This window comes from Melospiza melodia, chromosome 1 (genome assembly GCF_035770615.1).
Source record: "Melospiza melodia melodia isolate bMelMel2 chromosome 1, bMelMel2.pri, whole genome shotgun sequence".
Classification (NCBI taxonomy): domain Eukaryota; kingdom Metazoa; phylum Chordata; class Aves; order Passeriformes; family Passerellidae; genus Melospiza; species Melospiza melodia.
This window is the reverse complement of record NC_086194.1, coordinates 82,467,581-82,494,709: the sequence shown is the minus strand read 5'-3', so window position 1 is coordinate 82,494,709 and position 27,129 is coordinate 82,467,581. Positions and strand designations below refer to the sequence as shown.

The following is a 27,129-nucleotide window of genomic DNA, read 5'->3' as shown; positions in this document are numbered from 1 at the left end:
AGGCATAAGAAGATCCTCTATTCTTGAGGCCCTGTTTCACAGCTGTCAACCTCCTTTTTGGATGGTCTGCAAAAATCCTAAAGATAGGCAGGGCCACTCCTTCGCTGAGTTTTCAAGACTGCTGAACAATGTGTAAATCTCCCTCTGAATCCCCATTTTCATGTATACTTAAACCACCCATCTTGTCATACCCACACAGAGGGTTAAAAAGATGTGTCACACAATTGCTGATCATTCTTTTTCCTAGTTCTCTCCTGTTAGCAAAGACTTTATATATATATATGTATATATATATATTTAAAAGAATTTTCAGGCCTGTCTAGGTATTGTATTGTTTAATGTGTATGTCCAAACCACCATTTTGTTGGCTTAATTGATGAAATAGCCAGTACACTTGGTGTGGAATTGGAAACCTGCTAGGTGAGAGCACAATACTCTGATTAGTGATGTGATGTGCACAGAGCTACAGACAAAATATTTAACATCAGCTGTGATGTTTTTTATTTTAAAAGTTTATAATGTGATCATAACAGCTGGGTTTAAAAATTCTAGTATGTTTCTTGTTGACCTATGGCAATAATTGATTTTTCTTGCTATTAAATTGTACAGCTGGTTCCTCTTTCTGATGTATTAAAATCCAAATACAGCAAAGGGTGTTGCTGCTTAATTTGAAGTAGAAACTTGTAGTGTTTTCCAATTTTTAAGTACTTCTTACTGTCTGAGCTATGTAAGGGCTTTTTTAAAGAGAAGGTGACACACAGTGGAGTAGATGTTTAAGAGAATTTACTCAGGAGTCAAGCCTTTAATGGAAAATATTTGTTCTGGTATAACGCAAAAGGTAATGAGTGTACACAACAGCACCCAGATGAGGTTCTGTGCTAACTTTATGCTTAGCCTTGAGAACTGAGTAAGTTATGGAGAAAACATTAGAAAGATATTTAGTCCATAGTAGTAATTTCTCTCTTTTTGTTTTAGAACAGAAGTGATTTATCTTACAATTTTCTTGAACTGATTTATTTTCATTTCCTTGAATGGATAATTAAGAATTGGTCAGAATTATCATTCTAGTTTGCTAATGAAGAGTTGTTTCTTTTGCCTACCTTTTTTAGATGCAAATAATTGGCATACAGTTTAAAAATAGTAAAACGCATCCCATCTAGTTTGAGAGTAGTTGCTATTAAATTCTAAACAATGTAAAGTCACACTACATTTATCATTATTTAATGACTCATTCACTTTGGTCCCTCTGTGAGCCCTTGATGTTATTTGTCATTCAGCATTATGCTGCTAGAAGTGTCAGCAGTTCTAGGGTCTTACCTTGCCTTAGACTGAAGAAACCCCCTGAAGTGTGTAATTTTTGATCATATAGTATCTACCTTCAAAACAAAAGAAAATAATATCATTATCCTATCCTCATTAACATTAGCAGGTTCTGATGATGTTCAGATGCTTTTTTTAGAAGCCTGTGATTCGTGTAGGCAGGAGGAGTTTTTATATTCTTTTGAAAAGAAGGCTGATACATATTTATGCCCTTTTCTAACTCTCAGCGAGTGCCACCATTTTGTATTCTAAGTTAATTAACCCACAATGGTACTTTACGTATTTTGTGTGCTGTTAAATGTATTAAGAGAGGTTTTAGTAGATTTTGGGGGAGATTTTGCGTTTGGCTTTGCAAACAGGGTCATTTTGAACCTTTGTTTTTTTCTATTTCATCCCATCTGCTCTCCCTTTCTTCTCAGATGAGATGAACAGAGAACATTGGCCTCAGTTGTAGGATGAGCAGAAAAATTGTGGTAATGTTTTGGAGAGAAGTCAGACCTTTTTTTTTCAATCTTTTTTGGTGTATTTGATTAAAAAATATCAGACTACACTTTTAGTGTATTTGACTAAAAAATACCAGATGAATTCTAGGAGCCCCCAATCTTACTGGAGGGATCCCAGCATCATGTCAGGGGAGACAAAACTGAGTGTTGATTTGTATCAGTGCTGTGTTCACTTTGTCATCTGTGTTCTCAAATCCAGTATTTTCATCTGTTCCTAAATTTTGCCTTCTTTGTTTTGTCTGTGAGGAAGCGACCTGTGGTTCGGCCTGCGATTTACTGAAGTGGAGCTTACATTGGGGCCTTTTATTATTCCTGGCAATTATTATTCCTTATTATTCCTGGCAATTCTCTTCCACAGCTGCTGGTGCTGAACACAGCCCTGCATCAGCACCCTCCTGACAGAGCCACTGCTGAGCGCTTCTGTTTCCGTAGTGTAGACAAGACTTTGGTCTGAGTAAACAGTTTGGTATTGTGAGTTCCTAAAGCAGTTCCTGGAGAAGTTATTTGATAGGGTATTTACCGAGCTGATTTATAAATTCTCATATGACTGATACTTGCCTGGGCTTATGCAGCTGTTAAGAGAGATCACCGAAACAGGAATTGCACATTGTTGCCTTAGCAACTACCACTTCATATTGTGCTTAAATCACTTGGAAATGCACAGTATGTCTTAAGGAACTGCTTCCAGCAAAAACACCCAATCTAAATAATTCTAAATAATTTCACAGAAGAAGCATAAGGATGGCCTTTCCTAACAAAGACCATCATTCTTTTAAGCTTGGTTGCCTTGCTTCACTACAGGCTTAGCTTGTTATTAGAAAAAAAGCACAATAAAATTTAAAGAACCCATATATTTGTTTACTCATGCCACCATAATCCATCTGATTGCCAAATTGGCTGGAAGTTGAAAATGAAAAGATTCTCCTAAAGGCCATCTTCTATTCTATAAAATCAGCATTGACAGTGCTTTCCCATACTTTTATTTTTAATGTCAAGTTTTCTTAAGGGTAGATTCATTGTCTAGATTTTTTGTTTTATTTCTGAAATGTTAGGGATATGTAAGGAAGACCTTAAACATATTTTACCTTCTTAGATGTTTGTTGTTCCTATTTTGAGATGATATTTTATTTAGAATTTTTCTGTAGATATTTGCAACAGTTTTATCAGGTTTGTTAGATCATTTGAAAAAGAGAAGGAGGGAGAGGCTTTTGCCAGTATTACATTAAGGCAGTTTAAGTGCTGATGCTACCTGATAGTCTCAAATACCAGTTTTGCATGATTTTATATTGCTGTAGCAACTTCCCCAGCTCTGTGGTCACTCCTCTGTGTAACAGTCAGAATTGGATTTTGCACGTGTGGAAACAGTGTTTCAGAGAACCCAACAAAACAGCGTCTTAGCAACGAGGAAAGCCAGAAAAAAGCCCATTTCTGACATCTCATCCTTTTTCTGCTGAAGCTGAGGTTATAACAGAAAGATCCATTGAGAGAGACTGCTTTCAGGGGCAATATGTATCTCCCATTTCAAAAAACTTATTTTCCTTTTGTAATATTGTACACAGGCAATGAAATTTGGAAATGTAATATGACAGAGTTGTCAACATTCTACTTCTATTACCTCTTTTCGAGGCAATGAAAAGGAGAGACAAGCAAAATGCAAGCTTACAGAATTTAAAAGGAATCAGATATTTTGAGGACCAGTTGTCATTTTTAGGTCACCGCTCACATCTCTGAATATAATTTTCATCTAAGCTGCATGGCAGGGTTTGTATGTGCTGGGAGAAGCTACATTTTCCCAGCAGGAGACCAAATCAAAATGAAGCAGTCAGATGCAGGTGCACAGTAATAGAAAGGATCTATTTACCCTGAAGCGTGAGCAGTGGGCCAAGAAAGCAGAAGCAGTCTACTTCTATCTCTCACCTCCTTCTCTCCCCACCTTTTCCCTCCCCCATAACTATGCCAACAAATTCATAAGGGGACCAAAGAGAAGGTGTTCACTTGCTGTTAATGAGCTGCAGTGCCTGCTGCCGAAGGTCTAAAGCACTTTTTTGTTATGCTGATTGTGTACTATTAGAGCTGGCTGTCTTTTAATTTATACCTAATCCTTCCTTCCAGCTTGCACTGCCTCAAGCCAGCCTGGAAAATGGTTGAAAGAGTTTTTTCTGTGGGCATCTGTTGCCTGTGTCCATTCTGAATTTTGAATGATGTTGTGGAAAGAACTGTGTGGCTGAAGAAGTGTGCCTAAAACAAAATTTTAAAAAGCCATTTTCCTAGATATTATTTCATAAATTATACTTTTTATGCAATCTTTAAAAAAATAAATTCTGCAGCTTTGTTTAAAGAAGGGCAGTTCAATAATGATGATTTAACAAAGTCAGCTGTATTGGTTGACGGTGAAACGAGACACCTTGCTGAGCATTCTCTGCTTTTCACTTGGGTTTTCAGAGTTCATTAGTTAAGAGCTGAATACTTTCCTGTATATGAAAACAAGCACCCAGTGCTGTTTCCAAAGCTGAAAAAAACCTGAGCAATATAAGTACAGGAAAAACACAGAGAATTTTGCTTTTGTTGCAGATTAGAGGCATTGTAGGACTGAGACAGCATTGTCTAGGTTTGGGAGGAAGAGGTAGGGATACATGAAATCCGTGTATTCAGCTGCTTACTCTGCAGCACTGAAGTGCTCAGGTTCTGTGTTTCTGTCCCCAGGTAAGACATGAGCCAGACATATGCTGTAAAGATTAATCTGACTGATTTTTGTATGATGCAAAAGATATGGAACTCTAAATATTTATGTCACTCTGTTGCTGTAGTTCTGTGCAGGGCTATGCACTGAACATAACATCATAAAAAGGAGGCTTGTACCCATCTGGAATTGGACAGCCGTTGTAACATGAGCCTTAGTGAAGTGGCAGCTGTCTGTGCTGTGTGCTAGAAAAGTATATTTATCCCAGCATAAAAATTGTCATGCTCAGGAGCTGAACTATTTTCATGTTACTGCTTTCCAATATCCACATTTAAATCCTAAACAAATTTGTCTAAAAGCTCTGAGACAAGTCCATCCTTTGTCTCCAATATTATGTTCAGAAGGGGAAAGATGTATACATTCTATATTTTTGAGGAGCAGTGCTGCATAGCAGAACAAAGCAGTACAGAAGAGATTTTGAAAACAGATGTGTTTTGATATCATCAAAACAGGACTATGTCATAAGTTTCTACAAACTTTATTGCTTTTACTGGGAGGTAGTGGCACACTGACTTCTTTATCAGCCATACAATATGTAAACAGAAGACCTAGAGAATGCTTGATTATAATTTTCAACAAATTTGGCTTTTATTTACAGACGGATTCACATGATTTTTAAAAAAATAGGTCCATTTCTGCTTTATAGTGAAGAATACATAGTCTGCATAATTACTAAAATTAATTCAAAATAATTAGACCGCAACTGAAAAATCAGGAGAGAACTAAACCAAAACTGATGTAGAAGAAACTATCTACATTGCTTTTCCCTAAAATTTGTTATACTTAATAAAGGTCAAATATGTTTACTAGAAATATTCTATACATCAGAATAATCTTCTAGAATATGCACACACATAAATTGTGATGGTGTGTATTTTTTATTGCTTGCTTTGTGGCATATTTAAATAACAAATACAGGAAAACAGATTTTTATGTGGCTTCCAAGCCTTATACTGAGTATGTTCCATGATGATTTGGGTCAGAATCCAAGGCAGCCTCCTTCAAGAGAAATGGAGACATGCTTATCAATTTTACTTGAATTGAACTTAGTCTGAGGAAGGGTTTGGCCACTGTCTCTAAATCAGTGGAGTTGCTGCATGGGCAGTGTGCTTCTATGGGAGAATTATAGAAGTACAGTGGTTATTAATTTATATATTTTTAGCCAATCAGCGGCTCTTAAAAAACAAAGCTGATAAAATACAGGTAAAAGAACAATAAGGAAACATTGAGAAATATCATGTTCCACATGCTCTGGCTGTAGTAAGTAACAAATCCAAACTGTGCAGTCATAGTCTTCATTGATGGGAAAAAAAAAAAAATTACCTGATTGTGATCACAGCAGGCACCACTGCTGACATTACGTAGCAATATTCTATCAAAGCATGTAAAAAGGGACAGTCCTTGGCACCCAGACTGTTGCAGAGTTTAAAAATCGGTCCTGTGTTTTATGTGATTCAGTCAGTTTTGGTTTAAAAGAGAAACTTAATTTGACTGCAGCCAAGAAGGATTTTGGACATTTCTTGCTGTTCATTCATTCTATAAAATCAGCCAGCTGGAAAACCTGCTTTTCATGGTTTCCAGTGAAGGAAAAACCGAGTTAAAGAATTATCATGTCAGAATTTCCTGTAGGATAAATGAAAATGAAATAAAAGTTCCTAAATGATTTGATTATTAACTCTGAGATTTACAAACTTCCTGGTAACTGTTGCAGTGCAGGAAGTGATCAGACCAGCAGCAATTGTTGCATGGTTTTTGGTGAAAGCAAATTGCCCTTGAGGAAATTATGTGACCAGTCCAATTTGGCATGGGGGAGATTGCTGGACAAGGGTTTCTTTTGCTATCATTCATAAATATTTTCATAATGTCAGCCATAAAGTAAAAAATAATGCTTCTGTAGGAAACCTTTCCAAATTGAGATGCCAGGGCTGAGTTGCCTCAGTTCCAGATGCTTTGGCAGAATTGTAGTTCCCTGAGAGCTGGAACTCATGTGTACCTATGGAAGCAGATGAAAGAATAGGAATAAAAATAAGATACTGAACTACTTCTGCTGCTACATGCCTGAAAAAAAAATCATCAAAGTTATTATAATTATGACTGTTATTAGATATCATGTCTGGTTTCTGCATATTTAAATTCTGTGAGAGGTGAAACTTAGGCACTTAGAGATCCCAGGGGAATAATTGCAGAAATGATGACATATTCCACTTTTTGAACAAATTTCAATACCAAAGCTGCGTTTTGCGTACTTACATTTCTTCTTAATTATACTTGGATGCAGGATAGATAGTAATTTTCTGTCTTACAAATGCATGTAGCCAATTACTCTTGTAGATCATGAATACGCAATGGCCTAACTCATTAAATGGAATTTTCCTCCTCTGTTGTTATGGCAAAGGAGTCTGCAAATAGCTCAGTATTGGATCTCTCTTGGAGCTCAGCCTTGGCCAAGGCTACAGATCCATAACTTCAGCAAGTGGACAATTACTGGGTTTACTTTTCATTCCTTACAGTGCACCACGCTAGTTTTCTGTGTGTCTGTCTGTCTATCTGTATGCATGTACTGTAAATTGTTATAGGCTGTTTTGCTCCTCTGAGCTTCTGGTCTTCAATTTAAATGCCACCGTTCTGATCCTATATGATGAATTTAGGATCAGAAATCCTCCCTGATTTCTTCCCATTCCCAAGAAATTCTGAGCCCAGAATCTCTCCCTCTGGCCCACTGAGACATGGAGACCTGACCTCTTTTGGCTCCTGGAAACAAAGCTGAGAAAAACTGGCAACATCTCTCTGAAGAAACCACAGCTTATATCAAATGATCTAACACAGGTGTTCTTTTCTTCTTCCCTCTGATTTTTTAAATTTTTTTTTTCTGCATAATATGCTTACCATTCTGTCATCTCAGAGTATGAAGATAACACATGTAGCCTAGTCTGCCTCACAGGCAGGGTTCATAGCCACGATGAAGGCAGACTGTTGTGACCAGAGAGAGCCAGGGAACCACAAGACAAGTGAGAAATGAGTTACAGACCCAATATTTCTCTGAGCCAGTTTTGCTAAGTTTTGGTGTCGGTAAATAATAAACAGGATGTGAGGACATGACTTGGTGATTGGCCTTCATGCTTTTCAGTGGTAGCATGTTTGCCCAAGGGTGAATGCTGCTTATCTAACATTCTGTCCTCCTCTTTTTCATAATATTGCAGGACATCTGAGACTTGAGCACTTCAGTGCTACAGCAGATGTTGAGCTGTGATTTTTAAAAGCTGTAGTCTCAAATATTATGGAAGTAACAAAACCTCTTAGTTTAGGGGAAATGTTTTCTGTAATCTTATTACTGGAGTAGTTATCTCAAGTGCCTTATTGACATATTTTGCAAAACTCCTCTGGGGATTTAAGTTAAATGACTGCTTTCTTGAAAACAATAATAAAATAAACCACCAGTGGTTACACTGGATTTTTACTAAAATTTGAGTATGTTATATCAGTTGTTATTTGTAGTTTCAGACTTCCCAGAGAATGGAAATTCTAAATGTGTTATAAACAAATCTTAAACACCTCTTAAAAGTATGCAAAAGTATACATACTTTCTACTATTAGAGGTCAGTCACTGGGTTTGGACTTAAGGGATTTGTCCCCTTCTGCTGTGTACCCCACAACTTGTGGCTCTGGGGAGTAAAGTCTATCTGCCTTTGGGGAAATGAGCTGGGTGCTTGCTGTTTCCTTTGCTTTCCAGGGTTTACTTTGGAAATGTTCCAGATGAATGCACAAGGAAGGGAAGGCAAGAGTTATTCTGTGAAATCTTTCTTTTCAGCAAGTGGAGAATTATATACATATCTCGTGTGTATACATATGTGTGTACACGTATATACTGTAATGCAGATGTGACATTGCTGCTCCTATTTCTTAAAGTTCTGTTTTCTACAATTAACTGTAAGAGAAAATCCTAATCTTATCTTTTACTGCTTGTACCTTAAAGAATCAAAGCATTATTATCCTCTCTGAATCTTGCAGAGTTCACATGGAACTTATGATGGAGATCTTAAAACTTGTGTGTAACAGCTGCCACTGGGATGTGGTGGGAATCTTTCAGGGAGAGGGGAGGGGAATGTGACTTTGCTCATGGATATTAAAACTGTGGAGTAAAATGTGAAACCTTCTTGAGTCTCAGAATAGTAATAAAAGCAGTGGGTAAATTTAACTTGCTAGACAGTTGAAATTTGCAGAATGCATTTGTTAAATAGTTTGGAAATAATCTAGAGCACATTTAGATGGAAAAAGTAGAGATGGGCTCAGACTAAAAATGTGAGCTAAATGTCCTTCCAGGTTTGCAGAAATTAGGCTATACACTTCATCATAGACTCAGTAATGGACAGGACCAGAGGGACATTTTGAACTTTGGGAAAGTCAGATTTTGTTCCATATCTGTTTGGTCCTTAAATGCAACTAATTTGTCTTTGAGTCTTCAATTTAATTTTAAAATTGCGGCTTCCCTTGAACAGTGTAAGTGTATTTGGAAGTTGAGAAGTATAATTGAAACACTTTTCTTTCCAGACCAGTGTTTATTTTGCCTTTAGTATGTTGGGTGTGTGAGTTGTTATAAACTCTTCTTCTTGAGTCTTTGTAATATGCAGTGTTGGCTCCACTGCCATGGAAATCGGTGTGATCTCATGAGTACAGTGAAATGAGCTCACCAAGAGGGAATAAGGAGAGACCCCAGAATTGTAAATTACAAGTGTGACTTTTAAAGAAAAGACACCCTTTTGGTGATTGATTGCAGATTTTTTTCATTAGGTGGATGAAAAGGTAATGGACTTTGTTCACATCTTACATTTTTATTTGCTATCACATTAATAAATAAAAACCAGTTTATATTTCTGAACTGGATTTTCCTGTTGGCCCCTCATTTTTTTCATTACAGCCCCTCAGTTCTATCCCTCCATTCTTTTAACCCTGTCAGTTTTAGACTCTTGTAAGTAGGGTTTTCTCCACTCCACTTTCTTGCTGATACAGAGGTTCCTCAGAGAATTTGATTATTTCTGCTAAGGGCATTTGTTTGTAGCTGAAGTTCTCAGTATAATTCATTGGTTTTGCTTTCTGAGACATCTCTCGTCTTCTATTTTCCAGGTTGGTGAGAGGCAGAGAGTTTTGGTAACAGAAGAATCCTTTGACTCCAAATACTACGTTGCTCACAATCCTTTCTATGAGCAGGTACAGTTAAATAAACCAAATAACATATTTTTCTTTTATCTTTGCTTTCTGATAATCTCAGCAACACAGTGTGTCAGGAGAAAAAAAATCTAATAAAGAAATAAGAAGCATTTTCCAGGAAACATGTGACCATCAAGACTTTTCTATGAGATATTTTGTTTTATTATTGTGTTTTAAATATAATTTACCTGAAATTATGTTAAGAAATATACAGTGGATGTTTGAGTGTACAGCATGATTTAAGAAGCTGTTAATTATTGCAGCAATTTTAATTTCAGTGTCCCCAAAGCACTGATTTGTGAATAATTGAGTCATGACAGTTTGCATACATCTTTCTGAAAAGTATTTCAGGCAATGCAATTTGAAAAAAAAGAATTCCTAACAATAGAAGGGTCAGAAACTTTTTTAGATAAACACTTCAACATGATATATTGTGTTTCATAGCATCATATAATGGTTTGGGCTGGATGGGGCCCTACTGGCCACCCCTCTTTGGATGCAGCACAGGATACAATTGGCTTTCTGGTCTGCAAGTGCACATTTCTGGCTCATGCCCTGCCTCTCATCTGCCAGCACCCCCAAGTCCTTCCCAGCAGGAAAGTTCCCACTCTCCATGAGTTCTTTTCCCAGTCTGTACTTATGTCTAGGATTGCCCCAGCCTGGCTGCAGCACCTTGCACTTGGACTTGTTCAACCTCATTTTGCTTTTGTGAGTTCACTTCTCAGGCTTCTGTGGGTCCCCCTAAATGGCATGCCTTCCTTCTAGTTTTTGTCATTTCCTTCTGTGTACTTCATGTATATAAATTCTTGCCACACAAAAACATTATCTTTGAGCTGGGAAGGAAACACACACATCCATTTTACGAAGTTGCTATTTTTGCTCAAAAGCCAATGACTTGCTTTAGACCAATAAAATTAGCTTTCCTGAATCATCATGATTTTAATCTCCATTTTCTTGGACTAAGCTGTCTACAATTTACTTTTGCTACCAATAGTTGTTTTTTTTCTCTGAACCTGGGGAGAATATAGGTGATGGCTGTACTTTCTTCTGGTTTTGGGTTATGTTACAGAATTTATTTATTTGTTTTTCCTAGTAGTAAGTAGTAAGTAACATGGCTATTCTTGAACTCTCTGTTTCTGTTAGACATATGGGTTGCTAATTATTTTTTCCTCACTTTCTTTTTTTTTTTTTATTGCATATCCAGTTTCTGTCTAAGTCTTATGTATTGATGCTCCTTGATTTTGTAGCTTATCAATCAGAGTTGAGTAACATGGAGATTAAAAAGAGATTTCTTGGGACTTTTTTGTTCAATGTTGTTTTATGGAAGCTTAATTAACTAAATGAAAAGCAATACATACAGGAAACAAAGTGTTGATTTTTTGTGTTGTGTTTGTACAGCACCTAATGCAGCTCATGATTGGGACTGGTAAAGAATTCACAAAATACAAATAGTCACGTAGGGACTCATTTTAAATTCTATTAGAGAAGAAATGCTTTTCATTAACAAAATGCAGTTCCTTTCCCTAAAATGTTATGTGTGGTATGTTTCATAAGGATGGTATCTTACTGCTCACCCAGGTAAGCACAAGAATCCATGCTAGTAACTAAGATTATTAGCAGTAAATTGAAAACCAGTCTAAAGTCTAAATATCATATTATATATTATTTAAGCTGAAGCTCAGAATCTTGGTGTAGTGTTCTGTTAACTCAAATAGTTATCAAATGTATTCTTTCTTCACTGAGCTCATCTGTACTAAAAAGAATTTGCTATTAAACCCACATCAATACAGCTGCACAGACAGACTTAGTGGTGGAGCTGCAGCTGACATTTGTGAAGGCTTAGTAAAGGCTTAGATGATACAGTTTACATTGAACAGAATAGTCTAAAGTGACCAAAGCGTGCTTTGCCAGATCCATAGCCAAGGTGAGTTTCTGCTGTCTTAACTTAGTTTCTTAGAAATACCATTGAGGGTTTTGTCTTAACAAATACTTCAAAAAATATCTGAGTGTGTGCCAAGCCTGGATGCTTGGTTGTTTACGCTATCTCCCAGTTATTTTCACTTAACCTGTTTCTTTTTCTGAAGTTTGGTTTATATTTAGTTCCTTATTCATGAGGAGATGGAAGATTTACAGAGGGCATGAGCCCAGTATATACTCAGCTACCTAGTTTCCCTTTGATTTAAATTTGCCCAAGATGAGTTACTTGGGAAGAACTGTGATCCAGTCACATTGTAACACTCTCTGAGCATTGCGATCCTGACTTTTTGTTTGCTGAGTCTCAGCTTGCCTGTCTCTGAAAGGCAAAGATTTCTACCTTTCTTGGAAGATGCCTAGGAAGCTCAGCAAGATCCTACGATCTTGAAGTGCTTACAGTCATGAACACTTTGAGCCTTCAGGGAAGAAGGGCAACCACTGGTGGTGATTTCCTCCAAGTGAAACAATCAACAGTAGTGACAGGTGAAAATGGAGAGGCAGTGTTTGGCAAAAAAAATGGTCTCCAAATGTAGGTGGCACAGATTTTTTTTCTCTGAAAATCCTCTGCACATGTAGTCCTAAAAATTAAGCCATTTTAAGGCATTTCCATTTCAGCATCAAAGAATCAAGACAAAAAGATAAGGTCTTTTCCTTTGAAAAGCTCTCCTTAGCCCTGGTAGGGCCACACCTGGAGTGCTGGGTCCAGTTCTGGGCTCCTCAGTACAAGAGAGACACAGGGCTGCTGGAATGGCTCCAGTGGAGGACAGCAAAGATGATCAGGGGACTGAAACACCTCTCTCATGAGGAAAGGCTGAGGAAGCTGGGCCTGTTCAGCCTCAAGGAGAGGGGATCTCCTGAATGTCCCGAAGCATCTGAAGGGAGGGTGTCAGAGGGTGTTTCCAGGCTATTCCTCAGTGGTGCCAGTGGTAGGACAAGAGGCAATGGAACTGATGCTCGGGAAATTCCCCCTGAACATGAGTATTGAATTTGCAGGCAACCCCAACGAGGGGAGAGAGAATGATGATGCATTGACTCCATCTTATCAGAAGGCTGATTAATTATTTTATTACACTAATACTATCCTATATTACATTACATCTAAACTGTATCTGCCAAGCACTCAACTCTGCACACAACTGCACAGAATTCTCCTGACTATCAGCTGACAGTCCCGACACACACACACACACACACACACTCTTGGCCCTGATAGGCCAAGGAAACAAAACACCATCACTTTGGATAAACAGTCTCCGTATTGCATTCTACTTTAGCACAAACAGAGGCACAGCAAATAAGATCAGAATTGTGTTTTCTTTCTCTGATATTCAGAGAATGTGAAACCCAGAAATATTCTTGGGAAGAATTGTGCATTGCTTTTCTCTGTGAAGAGAAATGTGGAGCTGCACATGAGGAAGAGCTTCTTTACTGTGTGGGTCACCATGCACTGGGACAGATTGCCCAGAGAGGGTGTGGAGTCTCCCTCACTGGAGAAATTCCAGAACTGCCTGGGTACAGTCCTGTGCCATGTGCTCTACAATAACCCTGCTTGAACATGGAGATTGGATCAGATGACTCCTCTGAGGTCCCTTCCAACCTGATCCACTCTAGGTATTCTTCCATTCCAAAAAATGTTGCTCCTGTGTTTTGGGCTCTTTCTTTTTTTAAATGCATGACCTAGGAACATCTGTTTAGTGCTTTTATGTGAAGTGGGACGGTCTGATATCATGGTTGTGCAAATTCAGGAAAGAGTGGCATTAGTTGCTGGCCCAAGAGGCAGTCATCTATTTTTACAGGCATTCATTGTCAATCATGCATCTCAGCTGCAAAGGATCTGCACAATCAAAATAAAGGCTTGTGCAAAGAGAAAAGGGTATACTTTCTGTCCTGAAGCCTTTACAGACTCAGAATTATTTTTTTTAAAGTGTCATGGGACAGAGATGAAAATGGGAAGCTTTGCAGCAGTCTGTTAGAATTGTGTAGTACAAATGTCCTTGGGAACTGTTTGGGTCTGGATTCAAAAGCTGCAGTTCAGGCCCAACTTTCTCATCAATCAAAAAGCATGACTTTAGGAATCAGTTGGAGTTGAAAAGAGCTGAGCTAACACTGCAAAGCTCTTGTAGAATGCAGGCTGGAGATCTTACTGGTCAAGTGTGCCAGGGCTGTAGTGTACACTGGTGACTAAAATGTTTAAGTTTTAGGATTTTCTCTGATGTTTATCAAAAATCTGTTTTCTGAATGGATACTAGAGACTCTAATGTTCCTTGCAGTATTTAGTAACTATGTCTTTATTTTATTTGAAAGGTTCTTGTGCCAAAGGATCCTCTGTTAATGGGTAAGATGGTAGAAGTGAATATTTATGAAGCTGGGAAACATTTTATGAAGGGGCAGCCAGTATCAGATGCCAGAGTTCACACTGCATCCGTCAGCAGACCGTTAGCAAAAGGAGAAGTTTCTGGTTTAACAGAGGTGAGTAAAAGACATTTTCTGCTTTACTACACTGGCAAATCCACAGCTGTTCAAGCAAAATGATTCCATGCTATGTATCTGTTATCATTTTATAGTTCCCATTTATATATGCATGAAGCTTTAATCTTTTCTGACAGATTGAAATCTGAATTCAAAATATATTTTTGCTGATGATCGTAGCTTTACTTTGCTGACTATAGAGGCAATAATACATTTGTTTCTTGTTTCTAGATGCAAGATGGGTAAAGAACATACTAGAATTGAAAAGATTAAACACCAGTAATTATATAATTCAATATATTTCAGTTTAATGGATTGAGGAATTAGTTTAATTTTTTTTACAAAGCTGTTCTAAAAAAAATATGTATTGATTACATATCTGTTAAAACAGGTCTAAACACTATTCAGAGATTCAAAATTAATTGATGGGTAGAGGTACAGAATATATTTACAATATATTTTGGAAAAAGGTCAACATCTGATTTAGTCATGTAAAAAAAATGAAACTCTTTTAAAAAGAGATCTGATTCTTATTTTACAGCTCAGTAGATATGGCTGTTAGCCAAGTATTCTCATACATTTCATGGAGCTCTAGTTGTAAAAACTGATGGAGTGTGAAATGAAAATGTGTATCACATTTCTAAGCATCATTTGACGTCCTTTCTCCAGCACTGTTGTTAAGATCTCCAACAAATATGTAGCACATGGGAGAAGGATAATTGGCAGTTTATCAGCCACCTTACTGCTTTTACAGTAAATTGCTGATAAGTATTAAAGTATATACATGTCCTTGCTTATGTTCTAAGTAGTCACATTTAAAATACATCATCAAGGCATACCTGGGGTGACCAGTATTAAGCTAAGCTCCTTGGTCTCTTGAATGAATAAGCCTGGCTGTGGAAACACAGAGCAGCAATAATGCACTCCCTGTAATGCACCTACTGTAATGTGTTCAGCAGATCATGACACTCAGGCACAAACACATTACTAAGCTCCCCATTAATATTGTCTGTGTGTATGTGTATATTGGCCTGATAAGGGTCTGTAAGAGATAAAAAACAGCCAAAACCTTTGAATTGTCTGGTTGGACTATGTGGCTATTTAAGCACAGCTGATTTTTTCATCTGAATAGTTTTTTTTAAATAATCTGCTGGAACAGAACCAAGACTGTCATTAAACTGACTATGTGCTGCCAGAAGCTTGTAGATGGGGACAAGCAGGCAGACTTGACTGAATTTTTTAATGTTGAAATGAGAGGTAAAAATATTACAATCAAGGATACTGATAATTTCCATAGGGACTCATTGAGATATGTACCTGGAACACGTACCTGGAATCCCACCATAAATGGCTGCAGCAAGCAAATGATAAGGCAAATTGCTTTTCATGACATTTGTGGTTACCAGTGCTCCTTCAATGGAGTATTTTATGTATGATTGGGCCACTGGAAATGTTGGGAACTTTTGTGTAATGGAAGAAAATAGAATCTCAGTATTTCAGTAGATGGAACAGCTTCAGTACATAGAGGTGCAGCTGAAAGCTTTTAATCACGCTTGGCCAATGTATAATATATAGAACATGAACTGAAATTCTTAGTGGGAAGTCCATTCTGGAAAGTCATACATATAAATAGAAGCTCAGGAACTTTCTTTAGGTTTTCAGAAAAAAGAAAAGTCAGTTTGCCACCAAAGTTACCTTCTGACTGGCTGCAAGATGCAATTTGGGTTACTCTGTTTGGTTGGGCTGCTGGGAAACACTTCCTGCTGCGTGTGCTCAAGACACATAGTTCCAATGAAAGATGCTCTGAGTAAGATAAAAGGGGCTCATGTGAGGCTCCTGTGAGCCTTTTGTAGCTTGTTACATGCACGGATGGCAGGTTGGGGAAAGATGAAGGAGGCAACTCAGAACTGATTAATTCAGATTTCCCAAAAGTAACAAAATATCTTGGATCTTTAACAAGGTCCCAAGTGTCTCCAGTAGGTTTTCTGCAGCTTGCAGAACTAAAATCTTGGATGAATTTTCCACTGTGCGCACATGTGATCAAGAATTAAGGTCTGCTCATTATTAATAGTGTTTTCATTAACTTACATAGGACACAGTAAAAGGTGTTTCAAAATCCATCACAACTCTACTTCTCTCTAATGAGGAATGCTCACAGAAAGAGTGAAAGCTTTTGAAACTGTAGTTTTTAAGGAAATTAATCAGTTGAGAGTATCATCATGTGAGGATGTCAAAGCAAGTCATAAACTCACCCTAAGCCAAGAAGGTACTTCTAGAGATGCTGTGAGGAAAAGTACCTCCAAAGAATCAAAGCTTATCTGCAGTTGTGTGCTCTCTTTCTCATCTGATACATTACCCTCAATATTTTTTTTCTGACAAATTCAGAGTGAGCACCACAAGCAACATGTGTGTCTGAAGGAACAGTTGTAGACCTTTTTTTTTACCTTTTTGGCTGCATGACTCTGGCAGGAAATTGGTCCAAAGAAGTAAAAGAAGTAGGTCGCCAACTGGAGTCAACAGATTTGACTGCAAAATGCAAAACCACAAAGGACAATTTAGAGTGTCCATAAAATATTCACACATTGTATGTCTGTGACAAGTAAGGAGGGAAATGTATATAGAATTAATTCAGAGTGTTTCTAGCATTTCATGCTTTTTCAGCATATGAAGAACACAGCTGATACGTATATCCATTAATGTACTAATGATGTAGAATGTCTTACATTTATTAGACTCTTTAAGGAAAAAACTGTAACCAAGTAGATGGTGGAAGATCTTGACATTCAATAATGTTAGGCTCTGTGGCAGAATTTGGGATGGGAAAGACAAAAGAGTCTTGGAGTCAGCAGATGGGGTTAAAAAGCTGTCAAAGCAATCAGACTTAGTGATTGTTGTGGACATACTAAGTAGTAAAATGCACAAGATTTGCCAGGATTTTTTTTTAAACTTCAGCATGAATTTTCTTATCAAAGCCACTCAAAAAGGAGTGATTTCTTCAAGTGGCACAGTTTTACAGGGTGGCTATTTGGGAGGGCAAGCACATTTGGAAATTTTGGTTGACAGATCTACTGTAGACTTACTTGGGTTTAAAATGGACAGTTGCTGATTCAGTAAGAGAACCGTGTTTAGAAGGCATACATTGCAGAGGAGATATAGGTGAAAGTTGAAGTCAATAAATCATGAACACATGTAGAGGCAGTTTTGAATTTGGTTCTAGTAAATCTAAGATAGGATATATGTCAGCTGGACATTAAAAAGTAGTGACAATAACCTTAAAATGAACATTCAGACAAAACAAACCTGTCACGAGTTACTAACTGCAATTACAAATATCAGTGAATAAGTATTTCAAAGCTCTGATCATGATTTAGTTCTCTTAAGTTTCACAAGAACGAAAAGAAGAAGCAAATGCTGTAGATGTTACATCCTTTCATTGAGGTAGGCTTGAAGCATTAGGAGTGCACTTCAGCATTTTGAGGTTCAGAAAGCAATTTAGCATGTTTTCTATGTTCCTAAGCACTCTGGTAAACTTGTCTTTTAGGATTTGGAGGTAGGTTTGCAGTGCATATAGTGTTGAGTATATTATCTTTGGATAATATTTTTGAAAAGTCAGCAGTGTGTGTCAACAGTCTAAATGTAATCTAATTTAGAAAAAAAAACAATTTTAATTTTGTATTAGTTTTATTTGGCCATATTTAGGGATCTTGACTGTTTCTCAGCAGCATAAAGTACCTAATAAATGTATCCTGTTTACAGACAAATGTTTGCCCTAAACTAATCATTGAAAAAAAGTAAGAATCTGCAAGAATATGATCTCTTGTTAGAACTAGAAATAGAGTATGTTATGCTTCTGTACTCCAAAAATAATTCTGGTTGTTTACATATGTTCTGTGGCTAAAGGAAAAAAAATACTGCAAGATGAGAAATATATGAAGAAAAGACCAAAGGGCTGAGGGATAAAAATAAAAGGCTGGCTACCTGCCAGAGTTGCAATGCATTGCCAGAATCAAAGCCCCATAAGTCTGAGGGCCTTTGGTGGGAAGTTTTAATCAGATGGCAAATTAAGGCAAGAGAAAAAAAAAGTAATTTTAACAGGCTGTTTAATCCCCAGCCATGATTATTTTATGTTCATAGTTCATGTTTCTATAATGCCTGACTTTTTTTTTCAAACAAATACAGGCACATCTTTCAGTTTTCTGTTTTCCATTGGTTTCTCTGATTGTATTCTCCATGTCTAACACTTCCTCTGTGAACGGCATCTGCTGGGAGCCACCATTTCCAATGTCTTCTTTTGTGAGTCTGGGATCTTGGTGCACAACTCTGTGGTTCCTAGGCCTTGGAAACACCCACAGTTGTGCTTTTAAGCTAATAGCTATTCAAGTCATTGGGCTCTTTGGAGGAAATGAGGAGTGAGCCACTGATTTTCAGTTAGCAGCTAATTATTTTGGTCATTCTGCTTTTTTCTGTTCTCTCTCCCATCCTCCCTGCATTTTTAGCTGCAGTGGGTTATTGTGGCATTGTGTTTCTGGATACTAATGAAGATTTATGTTACTGGTCTTACAGTTAGCCACAAATATTTTCTAGTTACATGAGCAAAAACATCACCCAGCCTTTTTTTATGATGTTAAGAAACAGGAAAGATGCATATATCAAACACTTCTTTATAGCCTGCCAGCAAGAAAATTCAACAAAGCTTAGCTTAAAGGAAACTCTCTGATCTCAGGTGGAAAGGGTGCTTCACTTGCAGGCAAAATAAAATGGAGAAGGGGGAAGAAAGTATCTTCTGCTGGAACAGAAATGAAAGAAATCATGTCAGAATTAAGATCTCTCTATTGGAAACTTCCTTCAAGGACTTGGAAGGAAATGTGGAAGATGTGTGTTAATTAATAAGCATAGTTTTTACATGTGCTGGAGTTTCAAAGTGCTGGAAAATTTGGTTCCTGAACAGGAACTGGCGATTAGAGATTTAGGGCAAAAAGAGAATGAGGAAGCAAATCTTAGATCAAAAAATGGCATTTAGGTGTGAGTAGAGGAATCTTTCCTAAAATTTCAGAAACTGTAGAAAGTATGAGAAATGCTAATGAAAGACTGGAATTTCCAAAGAAGAAAAATAAACTAATATAGAACATAGAACCTTTTACCTCTCTCAGAAAATTACTTTGCAAAGGGATCTTTTTATCACAAAGTCCAAGAAAGGGCAATATGAGAAATGTAAGAGAAACATACTGGCAAAAAGAGGAACATTTTCTGTGTAAAATAATTTTCAGATAATTCTTTATGAAAATACAATGCATTACTTGGTGCTCTTGCATTCTTAGGAGCATCCCTTTGTTAGCTCAGTTGAACTCTCTCCCACTTTCTGATACCTTTTTTGTGACACTAAGCTGAGTGGTGCAGTTGTCTCACCTGAAGGATGGAATGCCAAGCTCATGATGTTTAGCAAGACCAAGTGCAAGGAGCTGCAGGGCAATCCCTGCTATGAACACAGGCTGAGGAATGAACAGATGAAGAGCAACCCTGCCAAGAAGGACTTGGGATTGCTGGTGGGTGAGAGGCTGGACATGACCTGGTAATGTGCAGCCCAGAAGGCCAACCTCATCCTGGACTGCATCAAAAGCAGAGTGGCCAGCAGGGAGAGGGAGGGGATTCTGTCCCTCTCTTCTGGTGGGACCCCACCTGCAGTGCTGCATCCAGCTCTGGGGTCCCCAGCACAGGAAGGACATGGACCTCTTGGAGAAAAAGTGCAGAGGAAGCCACCAAGATTATCAGAGGGATGGAGCACCTCTCCTATGAGGAAGGACTGGGAGAATTGGGTTTGTTTAGCCTGGAAAGGAGGAAATTTTGGGTTAACCTAATTGTGGCCTTTCAGTGTCTGAAGGAAATCTTCAACAAAGATGGAGAGGGACTTTTTACATGAGCAGATAGTGAGAGGACAAGTGGGAATGCATTCAAACGGAAAGGGAGTAGGTTTAGATTACATATTCAGAAAAAAATCTGTGCTGTGAGGGAATGAGGCACTGGAACACGTTGCCCAGAGAAGCTGTGGATGTCCCAACTCTAAAAGTGTTCAAGGTCAGGTCAGATGGAGCTTTGAGCAACCTGGTTTAGTGGAAGGTGTCCCTGCCCATGGCAGGGGAATTGGAAACAGATGATCTTTAAGGTCCCTTCCAACATAAACCATTCTATGATTCTATGATTCTCTGAAAGAACTGATTGTAGGGCTAAGTACACAAGTACTTAGTGCTTTTGCATGTATTAATCTGTTTTCTTTAATGTATTTCTTGTATTCCCTGCTGGTTGTAAATAGAGGTCATAAAAGATGGTGTAAAATCCTTCTTAATTAATCTTTTTTTCTTACATTTTCTTCAGTTCTTTCATGAAGGTTACTGTCAAGTTAGTCTAATAAGAGCTATATTTCCTTTTGAAGAGCAGAGCTCAATGCCACCTATGGATGTTTTATAAAAGGACCTTTAAAAGTCTCATTTTTTCCTGAAAATTGTCATGTGCTCTTTCTTAGATGCTGATTTTCATGATCCACACATTATCTGCATGCTGTGTTGGCTTTGTTCATTTGGGGAATTGAGTTGACTTGAATTTTTCTTCTGCTTGGAAGCCCAAGCCATTTCTTGGCTTAAAATTTGAAACTTGCAGTCAAGTCTTTTGTATGGGCAGAATAATTTTTTCTTGCTGGGTTTAGATAAGCACTGGCTTGAATCGCATGTGGTGTTGGGGAATTTTAATCAATGCTGATCACTAGGAGCATACTTAGCCAATGGCTGTGACAAACACTGGAGATGTAAGTCAGCCCCCTTGGGTCATGGGTATGGGCTAGGTGACTTCTTTGTTTCCAGCCTTATCTGCTGTAATTCAGTGAATGTTCTAATTCAGCCATTTGATGACTCCCAAACTGGAACAGAAGGGAGTGCAAGTGTGTTGATCCAACACATTTCTCTGCCCTGCTTAAAGGGCTAAAATACACAGAGGTGATTTAAGGCAGCAAGCTCAAGAGCCAGCCTAAGTCCTTCACCTAGTAGTTTTGTCCTGGTGTCTTTAATTTAATGGGCATGTTGTCTTTCTGCCCCTCCCTCTGGCAGGGCTGAATTTCAACTACAGTGATCAAAGCTCAGCTGAAACAACACATATTACATAGCCCCTTTACAAACAAATGCTCACCACAGTCCGTTTCAGGTGAAAAAAACTGAGCATTAATTTATGTACTTTTCATTTCCTCAGCAGACAGTGTTATTTTGCTGAATGTCACTGTTTAATCACTTAAAATACATAATTATGTTAATCCTGTGCACTTCATGCAATAAATGGAAATAGTAATGGCTGGGAGGATTCAACTCAAAGTCATTTTCTGGAGAATAAGCAAAGGTTAAACAGAGATGTTCTACCCCCACTGCCTCCAGAAGTAGAACTCTAAGTGCTAAAATTGTTCTATCATTTTTGTGTATTATTTCTAGTCCTCAACCTGCTGATGCTGCACTACAAGATCAGTGAGTAGGTTCTGCTCTCTGTTGGCATAGGGAAATGTGTAGCCATGGTAATTTTAACTACTTGACACTCCCTGTAATATTTAGGATATCCTTTTAAAATATTTTTTCTTTTTCATCAGATCTCTAACAAACAGACTCTTCAGGAAAAGTTAAATAGCATTTCGTTTTGGTAATCCTTTATTATTTAATATACCAATGTTCAGTAAGTTTTAATTGGCTTTCAGGAGAAAAGTATAGCAGCCACAACTTTTCTCAGTTTTTATGTTGTTTTGGAAGTCGTCTACATCCAGTCCACAGAAATCATTATAGGTCTGAATTTCATACCTCTCCAGCAAAGATAGGTGGAGGATATTCAGCCCATGTGTACATTTTATCTCTGTTTGCAGTACTTAGTCATCCCTTTTCTTTTATTAGTACTCCTTAGATCACCAAAAAAGCACACTCAGGCAGTATTTCTCTCTCCATTCCTTCCCTATCTCTCCTTTCCCTGTGAGAATACAGAGGTATCAGATATTTATGTCTTGAGTGGATGGTATTTCTCCGTTCCTCCTTTATTGAAGCTGTAATTAAAATAGTCTTTCTACATCAGTACTTGAAAGGGACAGCACAAAAAAAGGCACATGTAGCTCATGATACAGCTTTCCCCATCACCAAATGAGAAGTCAGTAGGTTTGAAGTTACACATACAAAGTTCTGGAATGTTGAACATCCGCCTCTTAGAAATGTATTTATTGCCAAAACCATTGAAGTGAGATGATTCATTACCTTTGAGATTGTTTTGAAGGGCAATAAAAATTACAGTCATGACATTAAGCTATTTTTTAAACTAAAAACTGTTTTAAAAGTGTAGCTCATTTTAAAAAAATTACCAAATCATGTTAAAGGTGAACTGCCATGTTCTGTATCCTTTAATATTATTACATGTTCAAAATCTTTATTAGATTCTGAGTAGATTAATGGGTTTCTAATAGTCTAATAATCATCCTTTGTGTTCTTGCTTATTCCCTTTATGATAATGAGAATTGCTAAGGTATACATATCTTTTGAAAGTAACTTTTTTATTTTATTCTGCCAAATCTATTGAAAAAGCTTTGAACTGCTCTGCAATATTAGGATTAATTGTGAGTTATAGTAGGATATCCAGATACCTTTATAATCATAATTTTCCAGTCAGACTTTTATAATACTCGGACATAGTGATTTATGTTTGTACTTTTAATATACTTACTAGAGATTTATTAGAGATTGGAGATGTTTGTTTTTAATTTTGTGGTGTCGATGGTAATAAGATAAGGAGAAAGCATAAGAAAAACAGGAGAAGGCTTTTCAGTAAGAGAAAGAAACAAATTTTGTATGGTTTTGACACTATTAAATTATATTTGGGGAAGATGTCTGCATATAAAAATTCAAAGGCATTTTTTCAGGGGCTATGTCTTTGACTGAAATGAAATTGCAGTTGAGTAATAAGTTCTATTTGATGGCTACCTTGGAGAAAAGGTATCTTAAAATATTCAAACACCATCCTTCAGTAAATTGAATGTGAACTTCACAGCCTTAAATTTAGTCCACTGAGGATATGCTCCTAACTGGCGTAGAATATCCAAAGAACTTACTGTGACTGTTGAACACATTAGAATGACTGTGTGCTCAGAGACAGAGAATGTTATAGCATCTAAGCAAGAATGTTATAGCATCTAAGTCCACAGAATGTTATAGCATCTAAGCAAGCTTAGAGGCTGCTTCTTATTCCGAGGTCACACACAGTAACTTTGTGTTTGTGCAGGCTGTATTCCATATCAAGTTTAACTTTCCCTCCAGATCTTTTATCATGCCATAAGCTATTGAAGTGTGTTGTTGCAGTTTTATTGGACCAAACAACAAGAGAAATAAACCCTTGCCCTCCTACTGCAATCTCTCCCACTAAGATATTTTTCAAGGGGTCTTCTCAAACTACAAGGGTGATAATCACTGTAAAAAATTGCATTTTCCCTTTAAGGAACTTAGCTCAGGGCCTATGAGTTTTAGGACCTGACTCCTAAACTGAGCTTTAGGATCAGTTCTTATTTTTAGCAAGTTCCAAAGTTGTTCCTGTGGGCTTTATCAAAGACCATTAAATAAAAGAAACATAAAAATTACTGATTATTTAAGTACTTTGTTAAAGACAGCTTTACTAGTGGTTAGTGCACAGTACACCAATCTTTGATAACCTTTCTCTGACTGCTTCCCATTGTGTATTTAAATTACTTGTAGAATTCCCTCACCTACAATTTATTATTTCAGATCTTAGAACTCTTCTTAAAAATGCAAAAAGATTTTCTACTGATTTATTATAATGCCAGCTGTTCTAGCCAGAAGTTACAAATGGATCTGTTGTAATGGTCTGATCCAGCAGTGACATGAGGGGATTCTGGATTGAAAGATCTAGTGAGGTTAGCATGAAAGTTTATGGTGGTGGTGTGGTAGGGTTAGTGTAGATATCCCATATATGTTCTCACTAAGGTAAAATTGGTAAAATCCCATATATGTTCCCACTAAGGTAAAATTGGTGCTACATCTGTTTGTAGGGTCCTTTAGGTGTTAAACCTTTCTTTTTCATCACAACATATTCCAAAGCTTGTTCATCTTTTTCACAGGGAGTTGACTCAAAGCACATTCACAGGTTGGCATCAGAAACAGTTCATGTTTTGAGGTTCCAAAAAAGTCAGAAGGCTTCAAGCATAGCTTTTCTGTGCTTGAAACTCAAGCCCATGGGATGCTAAAATTCCAGCATATTTACTTCCATTTCTTTTCCTCAAGTCAGGACCATAACTCAGACTTGGGTAATAATAAAATCATGATCTAGGACATGTTTCTTCCATTCTAGATATTATAAAAAACTGGAATTATGATGAGGAAAATATATCTACTGCAGTGGTGCTTCAGCTTTTAATCACTAAGGTAACAAGCACTGGCATGAAGTAATTTTTAATTAGGATACATTAGTATAAAACCAAACCCAGAGTTATTCTACACATTGATTAATGCCACCATGGTATGAAAGAAATAATATGGATTTTTCTCATTCTTTATTGTGGAAAAGCGCTAACAAGTCATTTATAAATTAAAGAATACATGTAAAAATGTTTATAAATATTTTTCTAGAAGAAATGTAGATTTTTAGTTGTTCTTGGTGATGGCAATCACACAGAATAATTAAGGACCGAAGACAGACCATTTTTGATGTAGATAGCTCATCAGCCCATAAGAAAATAGTTAATCCCAAATTTCTGGCTCAACTTAATCCCACAAATGAGTGTTGATTTTACTGTTCTATCAATATCTTCTTTATAGCAGTTTGGGGGGTTTTTTGCCTTTTTACCTGGTTTTACCAGTAGAAACACTGTTTTGTGGGACTTGGCCTGTAAAGTGTAAAGAAGCCCACACATGTATGAACATGTTGTCTTTATTCCAGAAATGGCCAGCCCCTGGTGTGGGACAACCCAAAGAGTTGACCTGGCCCATTTGGTGTTATCCAATACCCTCTTTTCCAGGGGCTGCCAGGTCAGTGTCATGTATGTGTGACATGTGGAGCAGGAGAGCTCGTGGCTATTAATTACATGATGCATTTCTGTCTGGCCAGGAGATTGGCAAGGCGTGGCAGTCCAGGCTCTTGGTAGACCCAGGTGACCTCTCAGAAAGGTTTGACCACCCAAGTGCTACAACCTGAGATGGATGTGTGATTGATAAATAGTGTAAGGAATGAAACCTGACTGGCTTAGAGAGCCAGATGTCAAATGCAAAACAAAAAGAAAAAGCCCCATGGAAATTACTGTTATTTTTCTTTAGTCTGAGTATGATCAGGGGGTCCTTGGCACAGTTTTGTCTGAGAAAATGATTAAATGATTCACTAAATGTCTTGGCTTTCAAATTGATAGATTCTTCTTCATACCTATATATATATATCTGTACTGTGGCAGAATTTGCACAAATGCTCCATTTTGGATTGGAGTGGCTTGGAAATGTTTGTGAAAGTACTTTTGATGGAACAAAAATGTGTAGGCAGTACACTCAAGCTCTTTTTGTAAAAAAAAAAGTCACATTGCTACAAAAACTACCTATGCATAATATCGACCAGATGGATTTCTGGTCCTGAGGAAAGGGTCCTGTTATCAGGACTAGAGGATTTTTTTTTTTAACTCTCATCCTTGTTTTGACATGACTTCACATGTGATTGTTAAGTGATTTCAGTCAGTGTGACTGTGATTTATCTTATCCGTATGGAAACTATTTTGCAATTCTCACATACAAAATCTCTGATAAGTGCAGATAACATAATTATCATACAAAAAGGACAGCTGTGAATATCCATTTCTAACACAGATAGTTTTTTAAAATACAAGAACTTTAATTTGGTGAAATGATGGAAGTAGTGCTTAGAATGACAGGAATTCTTTTCCTTTTTCAGCTCATGTGTCTCTTGTCCAAAGAAATGTTAGTTCATTATTTTTTTCAGTGAGGAGCGCTTAAGATTCTGTAGCATAATCAGATTTTGTCACAGAACCACAGGGGAAAGCCAGATGTGCAGCTCTTAAGAGCTGGAAAGGAATGAATTATACTTGGGGGAGTATCTTGTGTGATAAAAGAAAACTGTTGTAGTGCTGTTGTGCTTTAGTATGGAGACATGAAAGATCTTAAAATCCAAACCCATTAATTTGTTAAAGACTACATTAAGCCCCACAGTTGTCATCCTGTGGGCTTGTATTTCTCACCCCTGTAGACACCTGGTATATGTTTGCAACTTTCATGTCATCCTCATGACATGATGAGTTTCATTTGTTTTTATCTCACTTTTTTGTAACAACTTCTCCTGGTTTGTGTAAGTACTGCATGTGATTTTGGAGTTTCAGGAGTACAGGCTGGTCAGCAGCATGGTGGCATAAAATACATTATTGAGGCTGTGGTCTGGCCTTTCCCTCAGCAGAAGCAGTGATTTAATTTGGGTGAGGGTTTTTTTACCAGCCCTTGGTGATCTACCACTGTTGAAGTGAGTAGGTTCAAAAGTTACTAGGACAGGCAGAGATATTGAAATGATGTGGAGGACACCACCCGGAGTCAATTGCTGTCAATAGTTGTATTCACCTAGAGACAAAAGCAACAGCAAAGCACAAGAGAAAGCTGTATTAAAATATTATGGGCTGTATTCTCACAGACTAGTAGCCTTTTCTAAACAAAGGAAAGTTTAACAATCCTCATTTCTGTGTAAATGCCAGCTGTACTGTGTTTCAGTCTTATGTTCATGAAGTATTTACACATGTCCATGTGCAATTTTTTTGTGCACAGAGCTGAGACTATTCCTTTAGTATCAGAATCTTTTAGGTTGGAAAATACCTTACAGATCATCAAGTGCAGTCACTAACCCAGCACTGCCAAGCTCGCCACT

The 27,129-nt window shown here is 37.5% G+C and overlaps 1 protein-coding gene across 1 annotated transcript in view; it reads left to right on the top strand.

The window, feature by feature from the left end:
• The window catches only part of CDKAL1 (CDK5 regulatory subunit associated protein 1 like 1), a 388,757-nt gene that overhangs the window by 349,547 nt on the left and 12,081 nt on the right, over positions 1–27,129 (top strand). Inside the window, exons 14-15 of the mRNA XM_063159828.1 lie at positions 9,685–9,768; positions 14,047–14,211. Coding sequence (XP_063015898.1) covers positions 9,685–9,768; positions 14,047–14,211 — 249 coding nt within the window. The remainder of the gene's footprint in view (positions 1–9,684; positions 9,769–14,046; positions 14,212–27,129) is intronic.